General features: G+C 53.7%; 1 protein-coding gene across 1 annotated transcript; it reads right to left on the bottom strand.

The window, feature by feature from the left end:
• Positions 1-6,323: 6,323 nt before the first annotated feature.
• On the bottom strand, positions 6,324-20,231 carry RPS6KA4 (ribosomal protein S6 kinase A4). The gene is made up of 17 exons (XM_019955216.2): positions 20,066-20,231; positions 19,890-19,961; positions 18,996-19,214; positions 18,806-18,921; positions 17,899-18,006; positions 17,611-17,691; positions 17,434-17,537; positions 17,190-17,340; positions 14,286-14,450; positions 11,177-11,305; positions 10,881-11,014; positions 10,706-10,799; positions 8,565-8,738; positions 8,290-8,484; positions 7,858-8,017; positions 7,510-7,673; positions 6,324-7,257 (listed from the first exon to the last, which is right to left on the bottom strand). The coding sequence occupies exons 1-17, from the start codon at positions 20,118-20,120 to the stop codon at positions 7,063-7,065; spliced, it is 2,316 nt and encodes a 771-aa protein (XP_019810775.2). The 5' UTR covers positions 20,121-20,231; the 3' UTR covers positions 6,324-7,062.
• Positions 20,232-20,509: the final 278 nt, after the last annotated feature.

Genomic DNA, 20,509 nt, shown 5'->3' with positions numbered 1-20,509 from the left:
ATTTTCAATCATACGAGTTGATATCTTTGTACAAATATAAACTATATTTAAATTTTGAAGCCAACGGATGAAAGAGTTAAGGGTCATCTTTGACATTTCACAAAGCCCCTTTTTGCTGCACAAAAAAAAAAAAAAAAATGTGGAAGGAGACTATTCATATTGGAATTGCGAACTCAGATACCTAGAGGGCTCAGAAAGATAAATGAGGGATGCAGCTGGTGTGAGCAACAGAGAGTGGTGGGGACTGGGGCAAACCAGAAAGTGGGGGCCCTCTCTATGAGGCAAAACAATTCTGCTCCAGCTGATCAGGCCATCAGCAAAAGTCAAATATCCAGGCTTTCACATGCATTTTCTCATTTTAAACCATGTGCTGTCCCCTCCCCCCAAAAAATAAGTCTCTATAAGCCAGGTACTGGCGTCAGTTCTCAATCCCTACTACATTTCGGGGGGTGGGGGGGTGCTATGCTGGGTCTTCATTGCTGCGTGTGGGCTTTCTCCAGCAAGTCGAGCAGGGGGCTACTCCCTGGCTGTGGTTTGTGGGCTTCTCACCGTGGCAATTTCTTCTGTTGCAGAGCACAGGCTCTGGAGCGCACGCTTCAGTAGTTGTAGTGCATGGGCTTAGTAGCCTTGCGGGATGTGGGATCCTCCCGAACCGGAGACTGAACCCGTGTCCCTTGCATTGGCAGGCAGCTTCTTTAACACTGAGCCATCAGGGAAGCCCTGGCAGGCAGATTCTTAACCACTGGACCACCAGGGAAGTCCCTTACTACATTATTGTGGAATATTCTTATTGAGAGATGCAAGGAACATTAAGGAGGGGTCAAATGGTGTGTGGGGGGCACAGACTAAAGGCCAGCACCCCAACTTCAGTTTTACCAGCTGTTGATTAACAGTTACTTGGAGGGAGGTGAACGTTTATGGGCTCCCAGGCCTTCTCAGAGACATCAGGATTTTAGAACTGGGAGCTCAAGCTTGCTCTCTGAGGCCATATAAGAGTGAAACGTGAAACTAGGGGACTTCCCAGGTGGTCCAGTGGTTAAGAATCCCCCTTCCAGTGCAGAGGATGAGGGTTCAATCCCTGGTCGGGTAACTCAGATACCACATGTCATGAGACAACAAAGCCTGGGGCATCTAAGCCCATGTGCCACAACCAGAGAGAGGCCCACACCCACAACAAAAGACCCTGAGTGCCCCAATTAAGACCGGAAGCAGCCAAATAAATTGTTCAGTCGCTAAAGTCGCGTCCGACTCTGCGACCCCATGAACTGCAGCACACCGGGCTTCCCTGTAAATATAGAAAAAGAATGGAATTGTAGGTCCGGTGTAGAAAGGTGAGCCCTTCTAGCTCTCTAGGAAGAGACAGCCTCCACATAAGGCTTCTGATCTGGTCAGAAGCCAAAGTCAAGGCCAAAGTCAAGGTGCAGAAGCAGACTGCCAGACCGCAGGCCTTGATAACTTGCCGCTGGGCTCCCCACTTCTCTGCTGTGGCCGCCCTCTCCCCGCCCACTCTGCTGGCTCACACCCTGTCCTGACTACAGCCCAAGTCTCCTGCCTGTCCTGCTGACTCCCTGACCACGTGGGGTGGAGGCAGGACTCAAACCTGCTCACGCCTCTGGCCCCAGCACTTTTCATCCAACAGGCTCCCTCCTTGGGCTTACTCCCATCCCGAGTCCCGTGAAACGAGGCTAGGGAGACCTCTTTCTTAAGTTGACTGTGAGTTGTGTGAGACGAAGCGTAAGGAAGCTGAAGATAACCGACTATATTTTTACGCCTCAAAGTAGCAAAGGTTTTGTCACTGAGTGATAACACACCAGGCTCATGAGCATATAGTGGGACATTTTCATACCCTGCTTCTGCGACTGTATGCCAGTACATTTGTGAACGGCTATTTGAAAGTATATTTCAAAGTATATATCAAAGTATGTAGGCAAATATACAAAACAAGGTTAGATGGATGGCTGCCTAGGGCTGGAAGATGGAGGGGAAAGAGAGAATGACTGCCAATGGGTACCAAGTTCATTTTGAAGATGAAAAAAGTGTCCTAGAACTAGGTTGCAGTGATAGATGCACAACTCTGACTATTCTAAAAATCACTAGGGAATTCCTTGGCAGTCCGGTGGTTAGGACTTGGCACTTTCACTGCCAGGGCCTGGGTTCAATCCCTGGTCAAGGAACTAAGATTCCACAAGCCATGAGCCAGTGTCAAAAAAAAAAAAAAAATCACTGAATTGTGCTCTCAAATGGCTGAATAATATGGTATATGAATTGTATCTCAATTAAAAATTATATCTCAATGAAGTTTTTTCTTCTTTTTGCCAAACCTCATAGCTTGCAGGATCTTATTAATAGTTCCCTGACCGGGGATTGAATTCAGGCCCCAATAGTGAAAGCACCAAGTCCTAACCACTGGACCATTGGGGAATTCCATCAATAAAGCTATTTTTTTTAATGCACAGGTTTATGTACAAACTTGTCTCTGCATAATTATGAGAGAAACAAAGTTTTAAACAATCCAAACACCCAGCCTTGGGGTAAAATTAAAGCCCATCCTCACTGCAGAACTCCTGTGGTTGAGGGGAGTCTGGAATTGGACCACTGGGATGGAAGGCACAGCTAGGTCAGTGACCTTGAGAAAGCTGTTGATCTTCACTGAGGTTCACTTTTCTTATCTCTTGAGGGGAAATGGTGCTTTCTTCATCAGCGAGCTGTGGGAAGACAAAGAGATCACCCATGCAGAGTTTTCAGTGTGGTCCCTGCTCACTGGAAGACCTCAATCTCAGTAAATGCTGATGATCAAACGACCCCACTTGCATATATTCTCTAGTTCAGGGGTCCCCAACCTCTGGGCCAGGGACCAGTACCGGTCCATGGCCTGGTTAGGACAGGGCCACACAGCAGGAGGTGAGCAGCAGGCAAAACCAAAACCTTCCCCTACCCTAACCCTGGTCCATGGAAAAACTGTCTTCCAGGAAATTGGTCCCCTTTCCTGCCAAAAAGGTTGGGGACCACTGCTCTGGTTCATCCTAACAGTCACATGACTCCTTTTTGACAAATGGGGAAGCCTGGGGGTGTTAGTAGCTTACTCAAGTCACACAGTCTGTAAAAACAAGAGTTAGGAGTGTCTTCCCCTCCCCTCCCTAAGCCCTTCTCCTGAGCCCCTCCCTCTTCCTTCAGAACCATAGGATGGGGTACAGTTGGGTGTCCTCACACCCCCAATGACCCTTGGTCCACACCCATGGGGCCCCACATGCCCACCAGGCTCACTCAGCTTTACCCTGACTTCAGCATCTGTGGGGTCCTGGCTCCCATCCCCATGCCTCCAGTTACCTCCTTCTCTAAGAGGCAAACTTCAGAACAGGAAGGGAAAGGTCCACCCTGAGATGACCCCACAGGGTGGCTATGGGGAGAGAAGGCCTGACGCAGCCCAAGCAGGTGGGGGCTCTCAGGACAGCTACGTCATGTGGACAAATAGCCCTGCCCTGGGAGGCACAGAGGGGCTCAGGCCAAACTGCCCTACAGCAACAACCACCCAGCAGGGATCACACAGGGGAGTCTCGGTCCTCCTGAGAGGACCACACTCTGATCACTGCCAGGGCCATGGGTATGAGCTGCTTTTCTGCTCCTCTCCCTCCCTGACAGGCACCAAGCCCTGTCCAACTGACCTCTCTCTAAGGACCACTGAGGGACGGTCTTCCGCATGAGCTTGCAGAGGAGAATCCACGACCCAGATCTAAGCCAATCAGCACTGCAGCCCAGGCCACAGTGACTGATTCAGGGTAGGCCTCTGACCTCCCAGAGCACAGGGATCCAATCAGAGTACATCCCAGGATTCCTGCTGGGAATAAAGACTCTCTTTATTACCAGATTTCAGTTTGTAGCAACCTGGAGCTCCTGTCCCCCATCTTGGGGCCGAAAGGGGAGTCTTTCAGTCTGCAGCAACCACCAAAACACACACACACAGAACAGAAAGCTGAGATTGGGAAACCAAGTCCTGATCATATGTTTACATCCCGATCAGTTCAATCCCTGGGTCGGGAAGATCCCCTGGAGGAAGGCACAGCAACCCACTCTGGTATCCTTGCCTGACAATCCCATGGACAGAGGAGCCTGGCAGGTTACAGTGTGTGAGGCTGCAGAGTCAGAGAGGACTAAGCAACTAACATGCTCACTTTCACTTTTTCATTTCAGGCCTTGCCTGAAGCTACCCCTGGATTGTGAAGCTCAAAAAGCCTAAAAATCCTGTTCTGCTGAAGCAAGTTTAGGTTGGGTTTTCCTCTACTTACAACCAGGAGAATCCTAAATGATACACAGCAGAGCTGTCAGATAAACACCTAAAATGACTGTTTGACCCTCATGTCAAAAGCCAAGAACAGACATACAGATGGCAACAAACACATGAAAACGTGCTCAACATTGCTTCTTATTGTCGTTCAGTCACCTCAACATTGCTTCTTATTGTCGTTCAGTCACTAAGTCATGTCCAGCTCATTGCAACCCCATGGACTGCAGCACGCCAGACCTCCCTGTCCTTCACTATCTCCTGGAGTCTGCTCAAACTCAGGTCCTTTGAGTCGGTGATACCATCCAACCATCTCATCCTCTGTCCCCTCCTTCTCCTCTTGCCCTCAGTCTTTCCCAACATCGGTATCTTTTCCAATGAGTCAGCTCTTCATATCAGGTGGCCAAAGTATTGGAGCTTCAGCTTCAGCATCAGTTGTTCCAATGAATATTCAGGGTTGATTTCCTTTAGGACTGACTGGTTTGATCTCCTTGGTGTCCAAGGGAGAACTACAAGTCAAAACTATAATGAGGTATCAAAATAAATGCTGGAGAAGATGTGGAAAAAGGGGAAACTTCTTGCACTGTTGGTGGGAAAACCACTACGGAGAACAGTATGGAGATTCCCTTAAAAAAAAAGAAACTAGGAATAAAACTACCATATGACCCAGCAATCCCACTTGGGCATATGCCCTGAGAAAACCATAATTCAAAAAGTCACATGTATGCCAGTGTTCACTGTAGCACTATTTACAACAGTCAGGATATGGAAGCAACCCAGAAGTTTATCAACAGATGAATGCATAAAGAAATTGTGGTACATATATACTATGGAGTAGTACTCAGTCATAAAAAGGAACAAAACTGAGTCAGTTGTACAGAGGTGGATGGAGCTAGGGTCTGACATACAGTGTGAAGTCAGAAAAATATCGTATAGTAATGCATATATATGGAGTCTAGTAATGCATATACATGGAGTCTAGAAAAGCGGTACTGATGAACCTATTTGCAGGGCGGGAATAGAGATGCAGATGTGACAGCAGACCTGTGGACAGTGGGGGAGGGAGAGGGTGGGACAAACTGAGAAAGGAGCATTGACGTCTATACACCACCACATGTAAAGCAGACAGCTAGTGGGAAGCTGCTCTATAACACAGGGAGCTCAGCTCAGTGCTCTGGGATGACCTAGTGGGGTGGGATGTTGAAAGGGTAGGAGAGAGGCTCAAGAGGGAGGGGATATACATATACAGATGGTGACTGCAGCCATGAAATTAAAAGACGCTTACTCCTTGGAAGGAAAGTTATGACCAACCTAGATAGCATATTCAAAAGCAGAGACATTACTTTGCCAACAAAGGTTCGTCTAGTCAAGGCTATGGTTTTTCCTGTGGTCATGTATGGATGTGAGAGTTGGACTGTGAAGAAGGCTGAGCGCCGAAGAATTGATGCTTTTGAACTGTGGTGTCGGAGAAGACTCTTGAGAGTCCCTTGGACTGCACGGAGATCCAACCAGTCCATTCTGAAGGAGATCAGCCCTGGGATTTCTTTGGAAGGAATGATGCTGAAGCTGAAACTCCAGTACTTTGGCCACCTCATGCGAAGAGTTGACTCATTGGAAAAGACTCTGATGCTGGGAGGGATTGGGGGCAGGAGGAGAAGGGGACGACAGAGGATGAGATGGCTGGATGGCATCACTGACTCGATGGACGTGAGTCTCAGTGAACTCCGGGAGTTGGTGATGGACAGGGAGGCCTGGCGTGCTGCGATTCATGGGGTCGCAAAGAGTCGGACACGACTGAGCGACTGATCTGATCTGATCTGATGGTTGGTTCACGCTGTTGTACAGAGAAACCAGCACAAATTGTAAAGCAATTATCCTCCAAATAAAAATAAATTTAAAGAACACCAAGGACAAAGGGTATCATACTATCCAGAAGGGTCTGCTCTGTCCCTCCACTTTGAGGCCCAAGGGCCAACGCCTGGAAGTGAACCTCAAGACCTCTGCCCCCACACCCCCCACACATACACACACAAATGCCACACAGCACTGAGTAGACTTTTATTTTAAAGTCAAAGGCACAGCCTGGATGGGCGGAGGCAGTGACTATGGAAGCCCAGCCCAGACCCCCAAGGCCCCACCCCCCAGCTAGGGGCAGCTGTGCCAAAGGGGAGGGGACAGATGAGAAGGGGGCCGCCCCTTTTAGGGGAGGTCGCCTACCTCCTAACTTAGCCCCAGTAGGGGGAAGCAGGTGACATAAAGTGAGGCAGAAATGCTTCAGGGGGTCCCCCAGGGCCTCTCGCTGAGCGCCCGCCCCAACACAGGTCTTTGGCGGACGTAATTGCACAGACAGTCCATAAAGTGACAGCTTGAGAGGTGCCCCCTCCCAAGAGCAGGTCCTCAGGGGAGGGCAGGGGAGAGGTCCCAGTTTCTCCCTGTGGCAACTCAGTGCTTAGAAATGGAGGAGCCCTTCCCAACCGGGGCAGCCCCTTGGGTAGAAGGGCCTTCCACCAGATGAGGCAGTATCTTGGCAGAGGGCCCCACACCCCACTCCCCAGCAGGCCCCCTCCTTCCCTGCATCTCTAACTCTAACCTGGTAAGACATTTTTAAAAAAAGAATTCTCTGCTTATAAAAATACTTCTGCTCTGTCTGGGGGTAGGGAGGGGGAAAGGGGGGGAGAAGGGTAACAGTCCTGGGGAGGGGGGCGGCGCCGATGCAGGAGGCAGTGAGCCGGCCTCCTAGATCACAGACACGACGGGGGAGGCGGGAGTCACAGGGGCAGGGGCTAGGAGGGGGGTAGGGGGCCATTGGCTCGTCGGGGGGTTCCCTTGGCAGCCGGGGCCCGGCCGGGGGCGGCGGGCGCTGGGGAGACGCGGCGGGATGTGGCGGCGCTCCGTAATTTCTGTTTCCGCCGCTTGGCCAGCGGCGCGTTTTCCACGCTCTTCAGGAAGAAACCCTCGCGTTTGCCCCGGTTGAACGCCTGGCGGAAAGGAAAGGGTGAATGAGTCCCACGGGCCCGGCCTCGACTTCCAGATCCCGGCTTTGGCCCCATCCCAGGCCCTCCTTCCCATCCCACTAGGTCAGGGCCAACAGGTCTTTTGCCTCCACAACCTCTAAGAAGCTCAGGGCCCCGGCAGGTCACGGGTCTGGACTCCGCGGAACTCAACCTGGCAGGACTCCGGGGAGTCGCCTCCCAGAGGCCCCGCCCCCAGGCTCAGGCCCCGCCCCTCACCATGAAGGTGGCGTTGAGCCCGGAGCGCACAGCGGACCCCGAGGACTCCAGCACGTCCGGTGTCCGCAGCGGAGGCGAAGAGCGCGCGCTGCCGTCCTGCAGCCACGAGCTGCCCCGCAGCCCCTCGAGCTTCAGCCGCTTGGCGGGATCCACAGTCAGGAGCCCTGGAGGCGGGGCGGGGCAGCGTTGGCGGGCCACGTGTAGAGGGTACACCCCAGAGAGGGCAGCCCCACTCTCCTCCCCGACAAGCCCCCCACCTGGACACCAAACCCGGGGGCACTCCTTGCCCCACCACGACCCCATGGCCTCCCCCTCCCCAACCATAACCTATGACCTCCGGCTCCGCACCTCGGACCAGCTCCTTGGCTTCCTCAGACACGCCTTCCCAGGCCTCTCCGTCAAGAGAGAAGCGCCCCTCGCGGATCTTGCACATGATCTCCGCGGCCTGGCTCTGCCCGCCTTGGCCTGAGGCCCCCTGGAAGGGGACCTGGCCCGACAGCATCATGTACTAGGGGTGGGGGTGGGAGGGACAGGTGAAAAGTGAGACCAGCCCAGACTAGGGGCCAATGGAGGCCAGGAGACTGATTCAACCCACCACAGGACCATGCACTCTCTCCAAGAGGCTAACTCCTGAGGCCCATGGGTGATGAACTCTACCCCTCAAACTAGGGTGCTCAGATCCCAGCACCAGAGCGACCCCGCCTATGTATCAGGACATCTTATCCCAGCCTCAGACCAAATCCTGCCCCTGACATCCCCTCAGAGACGCCATCCCCATACCAGAATAACGCCGAGGCTCCAGAGGTCGCAGGACTCGTCGTAACCCTGCTGGGCCAGCAGCTCGGGGGCTGCGTACTGCAGCGTGAAGCAGGGCGTCTGCATGGGCCCCGCGGGGCTCTGCGGGCGCAGGCGCGCGAACCCGAAGTCGATGATCTTCACTGGGGCCCCAGGCGTGTCATCGGCGTACAGGATGTTCTACGAGGGCGGCGAGGCGGCCGTCAGAACCCGGCTTTCCGCGCCGAGGCCCTCCCGATGCGCTGAGGCCCCGCGCTCACCTCGGGCTTCAGGTCGCGATGCACTACGCCCGCCTCCTCGTGCATGAAGCTCACGGCCGACACGAGGCTGCGCAGGATCTGGCTCGCCTCGGACTCGCTGAAGTGCCGCTTCTTGCGGATGTGCTCCAGCAGCTCCCCGCCCTGCAGCAGCTCCAGGACCAGGTACGTGTGCAGCTGCGGGCAGCGCGACGGTCCGGGTCACCGCCTACCGAGACCCCGCCCACCCGCCGCATCCTGCCCCGAGGTCACCATCGAGCCCCGCCCCCAGTTTCAGGCACCTTCCACATTCAACCCTGACCTCAAGACTACCACCACCGCCCCCTACCCGCCTCCGTAAGAACCACCTTAGGACTCGCTTGCGGTTCTACCCCGTACTGTTTTCCTTCCCAGGTGGCGCTAGTGGTAAACAACCCGCCTGCCAATGCAAGCGAGGTAACAGAGGCAGGTTGGATCCCTGGGTGAGGAAGATCCCCTGGAGGAGGGCATGGCAATCCACTCCAGTATTCTTGGGCCTGGAGAATCTTATGGACAGAGGACGTGGTGGGCTTTGGTCCACAGGGTCGCAAAGAGTTGGACATGACTGAAACGACTTAGCAGCAGCAGCAGTCCCTTTGGCCACCTTAAAGTTCAGTTCAGTCCCTCAGTCGTGTCCGACTCTTTGCAACCCCATGGACTGCAGCACTGCCAGGCTTCCCTGTCCATTACCAACTCCTGCAGTCTGCTCAAACTCATGTCCATCAAGTCAATGATGCCATCCAACCTTCTCATCCTCTGTCATCCCCTTCTCCCCTTGCCTTCAATCTTTCCCAGCATCAGGGTCTTTTCCAATGAGTCAGTTCTTTGAATCAGGTAGCCAAAGGATTGGAACTTCAGCTTCAGCATCAGTCTTTCCAATGAATATTCAGGACTGATTTCCTTTAGGATTGACAAGTTTGATCTCCTTGCAGTCCAAGGGACACTCAAGAGTCTTCTCCAACACCATAGTTCAAAAGCATCAACTCTTCGGCGCTCAGCTTTCTTTATAGTCCAACTCTCACATCCATACATGACTACTGGAAAAACCATATCTTTGACTAGATGGTCCTTTGTCGGCAAAGTAACATCTGCTTTTTAATATGCTGTCTAGGTTTGTCATAGCTTTTCTTCCAAGGAGCAAGCGTCTGTTAATTTCATGGCTGCAGTCACCATCTGCAGTGATTTTGGAGCCCAAGAAAATAAAGTCTGTCACTGTTTCCATTGTTTCCCCATCTATGTGCCATGAAGTGATGGGACCCGATGCCATTATCTTCATTTTTTGAATGTTGAGTTTTAAGCCTGCTTTTTTAAACTCTCCTCTTTCACTTTCATCAAGAGGCTTCTCAGTTTTTTGCTTTCTGCCATAAGGGTGGTGTCATCTGCATATCTGAGGTTATTGATATTTTTCCCAGAAATCTTGATGCCAGCTTGTGCTTCATCCAGCCCGCATTTTGCATAATGTACTCTGCATATAAGTTAAATAAACAGGGTGATAATATATAGCTTTGATGTACTCGTTTCCCAATTTGGAACCAGTCCGTTGTTCCATGTTCGATTCTAACTGTTGTTTCTTGACCTGCATACAGATTTCTCAGGAGGCAGGTAAGGTGGTTTGGTACTCCCATGTCTTTAAGAATTTTCCACAGTTTGTTGTGATCCACACAACAAACTGTTGTGGCCACCTTAAAACCCACTGGCAAAAATCGTCCCCCTGCCCTGTTCCTTTGTCCATTCCCATATCCACCTTCGAGTCCTCAGGCCCTCCTAGTTGCTTAGTCCCTCTGGTATGCCCTCTTCCAGGGGATCTTCCCAACCCAGGAATCAAACCCAGGTCTCCTACATTGCAGGCGGATTCTTTACCGTTTGAGCCACCAAGGAAGCCCAAGAGCGCTGGAGTAGTCTATCCCTTCTCCAAGGAAACTTCCCGACCCAGGAATCTCTTGAATTGCAGGCGATTTCTTTACATGCTGAGCTACCATAATCCCGCCTCCCTCACCTCCAGGTCCTCAGGCCCCTCCCACTGCAGGCTCAGGCCCCGCCTCCTGTCCGCCTCCCCGCCCCCTCCCTGCCCTCCTCGGGCAGCCTCCAGCGCCCCTGCGCTCCGCCCCAGCCCAGGAAGGCGTCACCTGGTCGTGATGCACTTCGTGCAGCTTCACCACGTTGGGATGCGACTGGCACAGCCGCAGGGCAGCCACTTCGCGCTGCGTGTTCTCCTCCAGCCTGGGGGCAGGGCAGGCAGGGTCAGAACAGCCGACCTCCGGCCCCACCCTCCCCGAGTCTGCCCGCCCCGGGCCCGCCCACCTGCGACTGAGGATCTTGACAGCGAACTCTTGGCCGCTCTGTAGCTGTCGGCAGCGGCGGCACACGGAGAAACTACCCTGGCCCAACGCGGGTTCCCGCAGGTCCAGTTCGTACTGCTGGAAGAAGGGCGAGTCCTGGGGGCGCAAGAGAAGCGTCAGAGGTCCTAGCGGGAGCCTTGCGGCTATGCCACGCCCCACCTCGGAGAGGCTCCGGGCCTCAACGAAGCCACCATGTGCGCCTGATGAAGACAGGTCTGGAGTCCCCACGCCCACTTCTCCCACCCTGGCCCAATCCACCTGCATCATGACGCTCCTGGCCAACGCCGCCGGGCCGGGCCGGTCTCCAGCGCCAGACGCTTCCAGCACATCGGTCATCACCGCGTTGTTGCGGTCAAACAAGATGGATGGCGCCACGAAGGAGTATCCCTGGTGGAGGAGGGGGTTGTCAGGGCTGGATGGGCATCCAGGGGCTGGAGGTGCAGAAGGAGCCCCTGAAGGCCCAGACCCAGCCGAAGGGCAGGGGGCAGAGGAAAGACGCTGCAGTAGGGAGTTGAGGGTGTTGCTTTTGCATCCCGGTATACACAGGCTGTTGTGGACATTTTTATTCCACCTTGGTCTGTGATCCCTTGGAACCATGTCTATCCCTTCAGCAGTCTGGGACTCCACCTTTCTCGTCACAGTGGTCCCCCAAGTGCCAAGGCCATCATCTGGCACAACGTAGTGGCCCAGAATATAATGGGCTGAACGAATAAAAGAATTGTGGCCTGGTATCACACATGCTTAGCTTAGGAAAATTCAGCTCTACCCAACTCAGGACAAAAAGTCTTTATTACTTTCAAATCAAACTTTGGCCTCCTCTGCAAGGGGGTGCTACTGAGGAAATGTAAAGAGAAACCAAAGTTAATTTTTTTGCCTTTCCTAAGGATCCATGTCCTGGCAATTCAAGGAATTCTCAAGGGTAATTTTAAGGATGTGTTGTTTTCTCCTAAAAACGCAGCGCCACTGTATGCAGTGCTAACTAGGATGCACACAGGTGGGATTTTTGTCAGTTAAGTTTGTTGATATGTCCCCAGTACCCAAGTCAGTGCCTGGCACGTTGAAGGCACTCAGTACATATTTTTGAATCATTAAATGAATGAATGAAAGTAACCATTGATTCACAAGAAAACTTGCTCATTAGGACTGTGAGATCAAAGATAGATCCCAGTAGATCGAGGGATATTCAAGCACAGAGCTGTCACTTGTGAGAGCTTCACAGAGGGGACTGATCCACCCGTAGTTGATACTGGCCTATTATTTACTATTTATGGACCGAATCCTACCCAGCCATGACCCCAAGCTGGACTTAGGGACGCAGAAATTAAACACATAGTCCCTGCCCTCTGAGAGTTTCAGACCAGGCGAGGTGGTCTCCGTCAGTGTCAGTATACAACCTGACAAACTGCTCAGAAGGAGGTTTTGTCTTCAGAGGGCTGGTGCACAAGAAAAGGGCAACCCAGGGCCAGAGGAGCAGCGAAGTCTTCACACAGGGCAGCGCTGGACAACAAGGCTTGACTTTTGCCAGGTGGGCAACTGTAGGGAAAGAACTCCAGGTGGGGGAAACTGCATGTGCAAAGGAACAGAAGTATGTTCTGGAACCTCTGAGAAGTTCCAAGGTGCTGGAGCACCAGGTGAAATAACAGAGAGTACTGAGCAAAGACCACATCATATACAAATGAACTGATTTACACAACAGAAGCAGGCTCACAGACTTAGTGAATGAACTTCTGATTACCAGCGGGGAAGGGTGGCAAAAAGGGATAGTTAGGGAAAACCAGACACAGAACAACCGACTGGTTCAAAACTGGGAAAGGAGTACGTCAAGGCTGTATATTGTTACCCTGTTTATTTATATGTAGAGTACATCATGCAAAATGCCAGGCTGGATGAATCAAAAGCTGGAATCAAGATTACATGGCGAAATATCAACAACGTCAGATATGCAGATGATACCACCCTAATGGCAGAAAGAAAAGAGGAACTAAAGAGCCGCTTGATGAAGATAAAAGAGGAGAATGAAAAAACTGGCTTAAAACTCAACATTCAGAAAACTAAGATCATGGCATCTGGTCCCATCACTTCATGGAAAATAAATGGGGAAAATATGGAAACAGTGGCAGATTTCATTTTCTTGAGCTCCAAAATCACTGCAGATGGTGACTGCAGCCATGAAATTAACAGACGCCTGCTCCTTGGAAGAAAACCTATGACAAACCTAGACAGTGTATTAAAAGCAGAGACATCACTTTGCCCACAAAGGTCCATATAGTCAGCTATGGTTTTTCCAACAGTCATGTACGGATGTGAGAGTTGGACCATAAGGAAGGCTGAGCGCCAAAGAATTGATACTTTCAAACTGTGGTGCTGGAGAAGACTCTTGAGAGTCCCTTGGACAGCAGGGAGATCAAAACCAGTCAATCCTAAAGAAAATTCATTGGCAGGACTGATGCTGGAGCTGAAGCTCCAATACTTTGGGTACCCGATGCAAAGAGCCGACTTGTTAGAAAAGACCCTGATGCTGAGAAAGATTGAAGGCGGAGGAGAAGGGGGCAACAGAGGATGAGATGGCTGAAAGGCATCACCAACTCAATGGACATGAGTTTGAGCAAACTCCAAGAGATAGTGGAGGACAGGTAAGCCTGGTGTGTTGCAGCCCAGCGTCAGACACGATTTAGCAACTGAGCAACAACAAGGGAGTTTGAAATTGACATGTATATACTGCTATATTTAAAACGGATAACCAACAAGGACCTACTGTATAGCACAGGGAACTCTGCTCAATGTTAGGTGGCAGCCTGGATGGGAGGGGAGTTTGGGGGAGAATGGATACAGGCATATGTATGGCTGAGTCCCTTTGCTGTCCACCTGAAACAATCACAACATTGTTATTTGGCTATATTCCAATATAAAAGAAAAGAAAATGTAAAAAAAAAAAAAAAAGACCACATCATGCAAGGCCTTGCATACCAGGCAAAGGAGCTTGGACTTGTCCAACAGGCCTAAGCTTCTAAAACTGGGTGGAGGGGGCCTGTGTCCCCAGGAATGTGATATGGTATGCCACAGTATAAACAAAGCATCTCTTCCTAGGTGTCCCCTTAAAACAACAGTTTTACCTAACAATAAAGAGAGATGATGGAGAAGGGAAATCGACATGAAATTTCAAGATAAACCAGAAATTCAAAGACGTGTCCTGCCAAGGCAGCCTCAATGACTGACAATTCCAAGTTCATCATGAATGGAGAGGAAGGGAGATGCTGAGTCCCCCTCAGGACACAGGGCTATGTAATGTCCAGAGGTCAGCTGGGGCTGAGGCTTGCAACAGCACCCCACTTCCCCTGCATCTGTGGTTCCATGAGCTCTCACTCACCTGGAAGATGCGAGGGTCCCCAGGTGGGGGGCTGCCAGGGGGTGAGTAGACAGGCTCCAGTCGGGTAAATTCTTCTGCAAAGTTGCCCACATCCAGCTCTGAGCGGATCTGGGGTCGGAACGGGGCTGGAATCTTCCTAGCAGCCAGAGCAGCCCAGTCCAGACCCTGGAGAAAAGGAATGAAAGATAAGGGATCAAAGGGCAGGAAGTGGAAACACTGTCCACTCGGGCCACCCTCACTGGGCAGCTCCTCAGTGAGGCAAAGGTCTCGCCTTTGCAGTTGTGTGCAAAGCTGTTCTTCCTGCCTCCCCAGCTTCTGTTTCCCTTCCTCTGATAACAGGATCCCTGTTTCCCTTAGAGAACCACCCCTCCACCGCACTCAGCCAATTCTGGGACTTTTAATAGAACTGGTATGCAAAAAAAAAAAAAAAAATCTCTTTCTTCTACTGGACTTAAATCTGGGAGGATATGAGTCTGGAACTGCTGGGGCCCCCTCAGTGTCTAGTGATGAAATGCCCAGGCAGAAAAGCAGAAGCAGGAGACAAAGTAAGAAATTCCTAATAACATAGACTCAGCACCTCGATCCAGCCTTGCCTGAAGTCAGACCGTTTTCCCTGACTTTTCATTTATGGTAGCTAAAACATTGCTTTTTATGTTTAAACTAGTGTGGCATAGCTTGTTCTTGTTGCCTGTCCAACACCCATTCTCTCTGTCATACTTAGCACTATAGCCCCCATTTTATTTCAGGAACCAATGTACAAACTAAAAAATAGTATTTTACAAACTTCCTTGCAGTTAGCAGTGACCAATTACTTGTAAGCAAAAATTACGAGGGAGAAATCCAGAGAAAGAGCCTGAAGAGGAGGGTGAGCAGTTGTTAAGTACCCTTTTTGCCCTTCCCTCCTTCTTCCTCATGCTTCCCACCTGGAGAGCAACCTAGACAGCAAGAGGTCTGGCAGTCATTTTGATACCAGGAGGCAACCGTGGGAATGCAGGCTGTAGCTGTTAGCTGCTCAGGCACGTCAAACTCTTGTGACCCCACGGACTATAGCCCACTCGGCTCCTCTATCCATGGGATTCTCCAGGCAAAAATACTGGAGTGGATTGCCATGCCCTCCTCCAGGGGATCTTTCTGACCTAGGGATCGAACCCACATCTCTTGTCTCCTGCACTGGCAGATGGGCTCTTTACCACTAGCACCGCCTGGAAAGCCCTGGGAATGGAGGCTATGTGCTAAAAATGAAGGAGCATTTAAAAAGAAAAAATCAAGCTTGGCTCCTTGAAGACACCACAGCAGCCCTAGACTGATGACCTCTGGATTTCTTTTATGTAGACAGATAGACAGACAGACAGATAGATCTCTTTTTTAGACTACCATTCATTCCAGTCTCTGTTCTTAGAAGCCAGACTCTATTCCATAGATATAACCATCTTCAGTGCACTTTTGGTCACATGCAGCCTAGAGGCATGGCTTGGGCTTAAAGGCCCCAGTTCTGGCACCAGGGACCTCAGAATCGCTGTCAGCAAAGAGATTGTCTTGAGAGAAGAGGAAATAGCATCAAGCCTCAAAGACCTTGGGGGATGCGGGCGCTCTCTAGTCTGACAACTGGTTCACCTGCTCCCAAGCACCCAGGGACCAGGATGCACTCAGGGTGGGCTGAGGAATTCACTGAGGGACACTGACACTGCTCAGTCACTCTGCCCATAACGGAACATCTTCACCACAGAGGCTTAAGACTCCTGTCTGAGAAAGCTTCTTTGAGGGCCCTTCCAGGCAAAACTTGCTGGGAAGATTCAAGGAGGTGATATTCATAGCAAGGGTAACTGGGTGCCCAGCCCACAGTAAGTGCCCATAAATGGATGCTTTTGTTACTACATTGGACAAGGCAAATTTAATACCCACGTGTAAACAGAACATGACACTTCAGAGCATGGGCCTTCAGGCCACCTAGACCTGAGCTGTATCACTTCGCTCAGTGATCTTGGGCAAATTACCTAACCTCTCTGACCATGGACTGTATAGTCCATGAGGTCACAAAGAGTCAGACACAACTGAGCAACTTTCACTTTTTCTGAACCTGTTTCTTCGTCTGTGAAAATAAGGATAATTAGGTTGGTTCTGAGGCTTACATGAAATTATGCAAGCAAGGGGCCAAGATACATTCACTGTTACAGGGTCCTGCTAGGCAACGGGGGCTTCCCAGGTGGCTCAGTGGTAAAGAATCCGCCTGCTAATGCAGGAGACATGGGTTCAATCCTGGAGTAGGAAATGTCAGCCCACTCCCATGGACAGAGATCCCCTGGCTACAGTCCAGGGGATCGCAAAGAGTTGGACATGACTGAGCAACTGAGCATGCACACAAGCTGTGCAATGACTCGCCATACACAGTGTCCAAACCAGCGAGGTCTCACAAGGACAGAATTCACTCTGCACTGCACCCTAACCTGCATGCAAGTTGCTTAGGACAGATCCCACGTGGCTGATTCAGACACGTCCATCTGAAGTACAGGCATACAGAATGTACAGGTACAAAGACCAAAACCCCGAGTGGATGCTAACAGTCATGAGACTGGGCCCGACAGCAGACCTGGGGTCTGTTCCCAGCTCTACATTTTTACTGTGTGATCTCTGGCAGATCACCATGCCTCTCTGAATTGTCCAATGAAGAATCCATTCTCAAGTCCCTGCCAGCCCTGCCAGGCAATGAACCTAGAATTCTTTCCCATGAGAGCAAATTTAAATAGAGATGAATGAGAAGACAAGCCTGCTTTCTTTACCTGCAAAGTTTTCTAAATCAAGTGAAACTGGCCAGTCTCAGACCATCCCTCCAGTGTCCCCCAACCCAGAGCAGTAGCCCAGCCCCGGTGTGTGCAGAGAGCTATGGGGGTGAGTCAGGAGCCTCACCTGGAAGAAGGGGTGGTCCTTAACTTCCTGTGCCCCCTGGGGTCCTGCACCCAGTCGCTTCCTGGGGTCCTTGCAAAGTAGCCGCTGCAGTAGGTCCTGTGCCACTGGCCCGATCCGGGGGGGGAAGGGAGGGGAGCACTTCAGGATCCGTCTGGGAGGATTGGGGGGGGCGTCAGGGGCAGCGAGCCCCCCCTCCAGCCCTGCCCAGGCTCCTCGGCCGCCCTCTGCTTCCAGCCCTGCTCACCGAGACACCTCTGCCTGAGTGTTCCTCTCGCCCTCCAGGGTGAAGGGTGAGGCCCCCGTCAGCAGCTCGAAAAGCAGGATGCCAAGGCTCCACCAGTCCACAGCCTGCCGGGCACAGCCAGGGTGAGAGCCTGCAGCCACCCCCGCCTCACCCCACCCCACTCCAGGGCCAACCCACCTTGCCATGGCCCGACTTGCTGCGGATGATTTCAGGGGCCATGTACTCAATGGTGCCACAGAAGGAAAAGGTCCGCTCTTTCTGGAAGGACAAGAGGACCCATTTGGACACCCAGCCGCCCCCACCCCCACCCCACGGCCCAGAGTAAGACTCGCTGGACTTGTGAGAGTCGGAGCAGTGGGAACTTCCTGAAGGCAGAGCTACTGCAGAGCCAGGCGTGGAGCTGGAGCCGGGATGGGAAGGCCTGTGTAGGGGGGGTTCAGGAGGCTGAGACCATCCTTCACTCACCTCCTCTGTCAGGAACTCCTTGCTAAGCCCAAAGTCAGTGAGGACAATGTGACCCTCGGAGTCCAGCAGCACATTCTCCAGCTTCAGATCTCGGTAGATGATGCCCAGCTGGCAGGAGGGAAGAGGGCGCTGAGGGTCCCTCCTCTGACACCCCCACCCCCAACTCCTACAGCTCCTGTTCTGTACCAGATCCCTGGGGCAGGGGATCTCCAGTGGGGTGGGGGGCAGGATGAGACTGGCCCATTGAACGGGAGAAGCCATTAAGATACACCAGCATAGGGACTTCCCTGGTGGTCCAGTGGTTAAGAATCTGCCTGCCAATACAGGGGACATGGCTTCCAGCCCTGGTCCCAGAAGGTGCCACATGCCATGGAGAGCAACTAAGCCCGTGGGCCACAACTGCTGAGTCCGCAGCAAGAGAAGCCACTGCAATGAGAACCCCGAGCACCACAACAAACAGTAGCCCCCGAGTGCAGCAACGAAGACCCAGCACAGCCATCAGTCAGTCAGTCAATTTCCAAAAAGCATGGAAGGGGTGGGGAAACACCACAGAGAGGCCCCTAGGAGGAAAGCTGTGTGAGGAGCCCCAAATCACAACAGCTCTGGGAACCAAGGCATGAGGTCTCCGTTTGAGGAAGTTCTGTGAACGTGGCCCCAGGAAGCAGCCTGTGAGAGTTCCCTGTGAGAGGAAAGCCCCCTCGAGGAGGCACCAGCGGAGGAGACCCCAGAAGGCAGCACCCAAGCCTTCCTCCCAGGAGGCTAGGGGACGTGGATCCAGTGCCGCCCCCCCGCCCCGACCCCGCGGCCACCCCCTTCCAGGAAGCCCAAGGCTGCCAGCTTCACAGGCCCCTCCAGGGCCAGGACCCGGTGCCCAGGGCCACCACCAGGTGGCCGGGTCCTCACCCACCTTGTGCAGGTGCTCCAGGGCCAGCACGATCTCGCCCCCATACACGCGCACCTCGGCCTCCCTGAAGTACTGGCGCTGGTAGAGGTGGGTGAACATTTCGCCGCCGTTCACATAGTCTGGGGAAGGTGGGAGTGGAAGCTGGGAAGCAGCCCCCATGGGTAGCCCCCCCCCCCACAGGGCCTGCCCTTACCCAGGATGAGGTGCAGCTTGGCATCAGTCTGGAAGGCGTAGTGCAGCGTGACCAGGAAGGGTGCCTGGCGCACCAGCTCCAGCACCGAGCGCTCGGTGCGCGTGTGCTCCTGTGTCTTGGCACGCTGCACCAAGGCTGCCTTGCGCAGCACCTTCATGGCATACAGCTTGCCCGCGTCGTGCCCGCCTGCCTTCCGCACCAGGAACACCTTCCCGTAGGCTGTGGGGGCAGCGAGTGGGCGGAAGGTAGGCCATGAGCAGAAGGGCGGGTGCGAAGGTGGGGGGGTAGCGACGCCCACCCAGGAGGGTGTGCAAGGTGGGGGAAGGAGCTGGGGCGAGAGGCAGGTGTGCACAAAGCTGGCAGCGCTTTCTAAAGCAAAGATGTGCACACCCCCGGGAGGGTGCTCAGCAAACCTAGGGAGGGCATGTGCAAACCAGGCTGGGGGGGTACGCAACTCCCGGGAGGCCTGCAGCACAGGGTGGGGGCGGGGTGTGTGCAAACCTGGGGAAGGTATAGAGGATGCAAAGCCAGGGAGGGGGCGCAGAGGTGCGGGCAGACGGAAGGACAGTCAACCCCGAGGTGGGGAGTTTGCAAAGTGGAGGAAGACGGCTCTCATATCTCGCAAGGGGGGGAGAGCTGTGAAATCACACGGGTGGGCTGCAAGTCCCCAAGAGTGTTGGCCCCCCCGGGGAGGACCTTGCTCAATGTGGAGCAGCCCTGGAAGTGGGCATGCCAACCCCGGCAGGGCAGGGCCAAGCAGGCAAGGCGGGCTATGCCGGGAGAGGGTGGGGGGCATTGCTGGTGGCCTGGCCCAACCCAGGCGGGTGTGCCCGCGCGGCAGGCCCAGAGCACCCTGCGGGGGGAGGACACTTGCCGGCGGATAGGGGTCCTCACCTCCCGTGCCCAGCACCTTGAGCAGCTGGAAGTTCTCCACGCCTACCTTCTCCTCGTGCCCCGTCAGGTTGGCTGTGGGCACAGGGGGCAAATGAACCCAGCCAGTGCATGAACCCTCCCCGGCCGGCCTAGGCAGCCATCACCCAGCCAGCACCCCGGGCCACCCCCTGCCCCACCTTCGGTGATCTGCAGCTCCACGGCACAGCCCTCGTCCTCATCCTCGTCCCCCATGGCCGGCGGGTCGCTGGGGCCCGCGCGGCTCGGCTCCGGGGCGGGCGGCGCCGGTTACATGGCGGCTCCGGCCGGGGCGGGAGCTTCCTGGTGCCGCCTCCGGGGCCGAGGCGGGCGCCGGCGCCGCCTCCCGGCTCCCCGCCCCGCGCGGCCTGAGTCAGGCGCTGGAACGTGACAGCGCCCCGTCTGCGGGTGGGCGGGGGCGGCCCGTTCTCCCGCGGCGCAGGGGGCTGCCGCCAGGAGTGTGCGCTCTGGGACCCCGGGCGACCTTCCTGGGGACCTGGGAGTCCCCCTTGGGAGCTCTGCCTGGGGTTTGTGGATAACCCGGAGCCTCTGTGGGGCGGACACTCCCCAGCCAGGTATCCGCCCCAGGGCGGTAAGTCCACCGC

This window comes from Bos indicus, chromosome 29 (assembly GCF_029378745.1).
Source record: "Bos indicus isolate NIAB-ARS_2022 breed Sahiwal x Tharparkar chromosome 29, NIAB-ARS_B.indTharparkar_mat_pri_1.0, whole genome shotgun sequence".
Taxonomy (NCBI): domain Eukaryota; kingdom Metazoa; phylum Chordata; class Mammalia; order Artiodactyla; family Bovidae; genus Bos; species Bos indicus.
Note: the sequence above shows the minus strand (reverse complement) of the source record. Positions and strands in the feature narration are given on the sequence as shown.

Excerpts from the sequence above, each read along its gene's own strand:
- RPS6KA4 (XM_019955216.2), bottom strand. The coding sequence starts at position 20,120 with ATGGGGGACGAGGATGAGGACGAGGGCTGTGCCGTGGAGCTGCAGATC. Across the intron at positions 10,800-10,880 it reads GTCAAGATCCTCAGTCGCAG|GCTGGAGGAGAACACGCAGC; the intron begins GTGGGCGGGCCC and ends CCCTGCCCCCAG. Across the intron at positions 8,485-8,564 it reads ATCGCGACCTGAAGCCCGAG|AACATCCTGTACGCCGATGA; the intron begins GTGAGCGCGGGG and ends CCGCCCTCGTAG.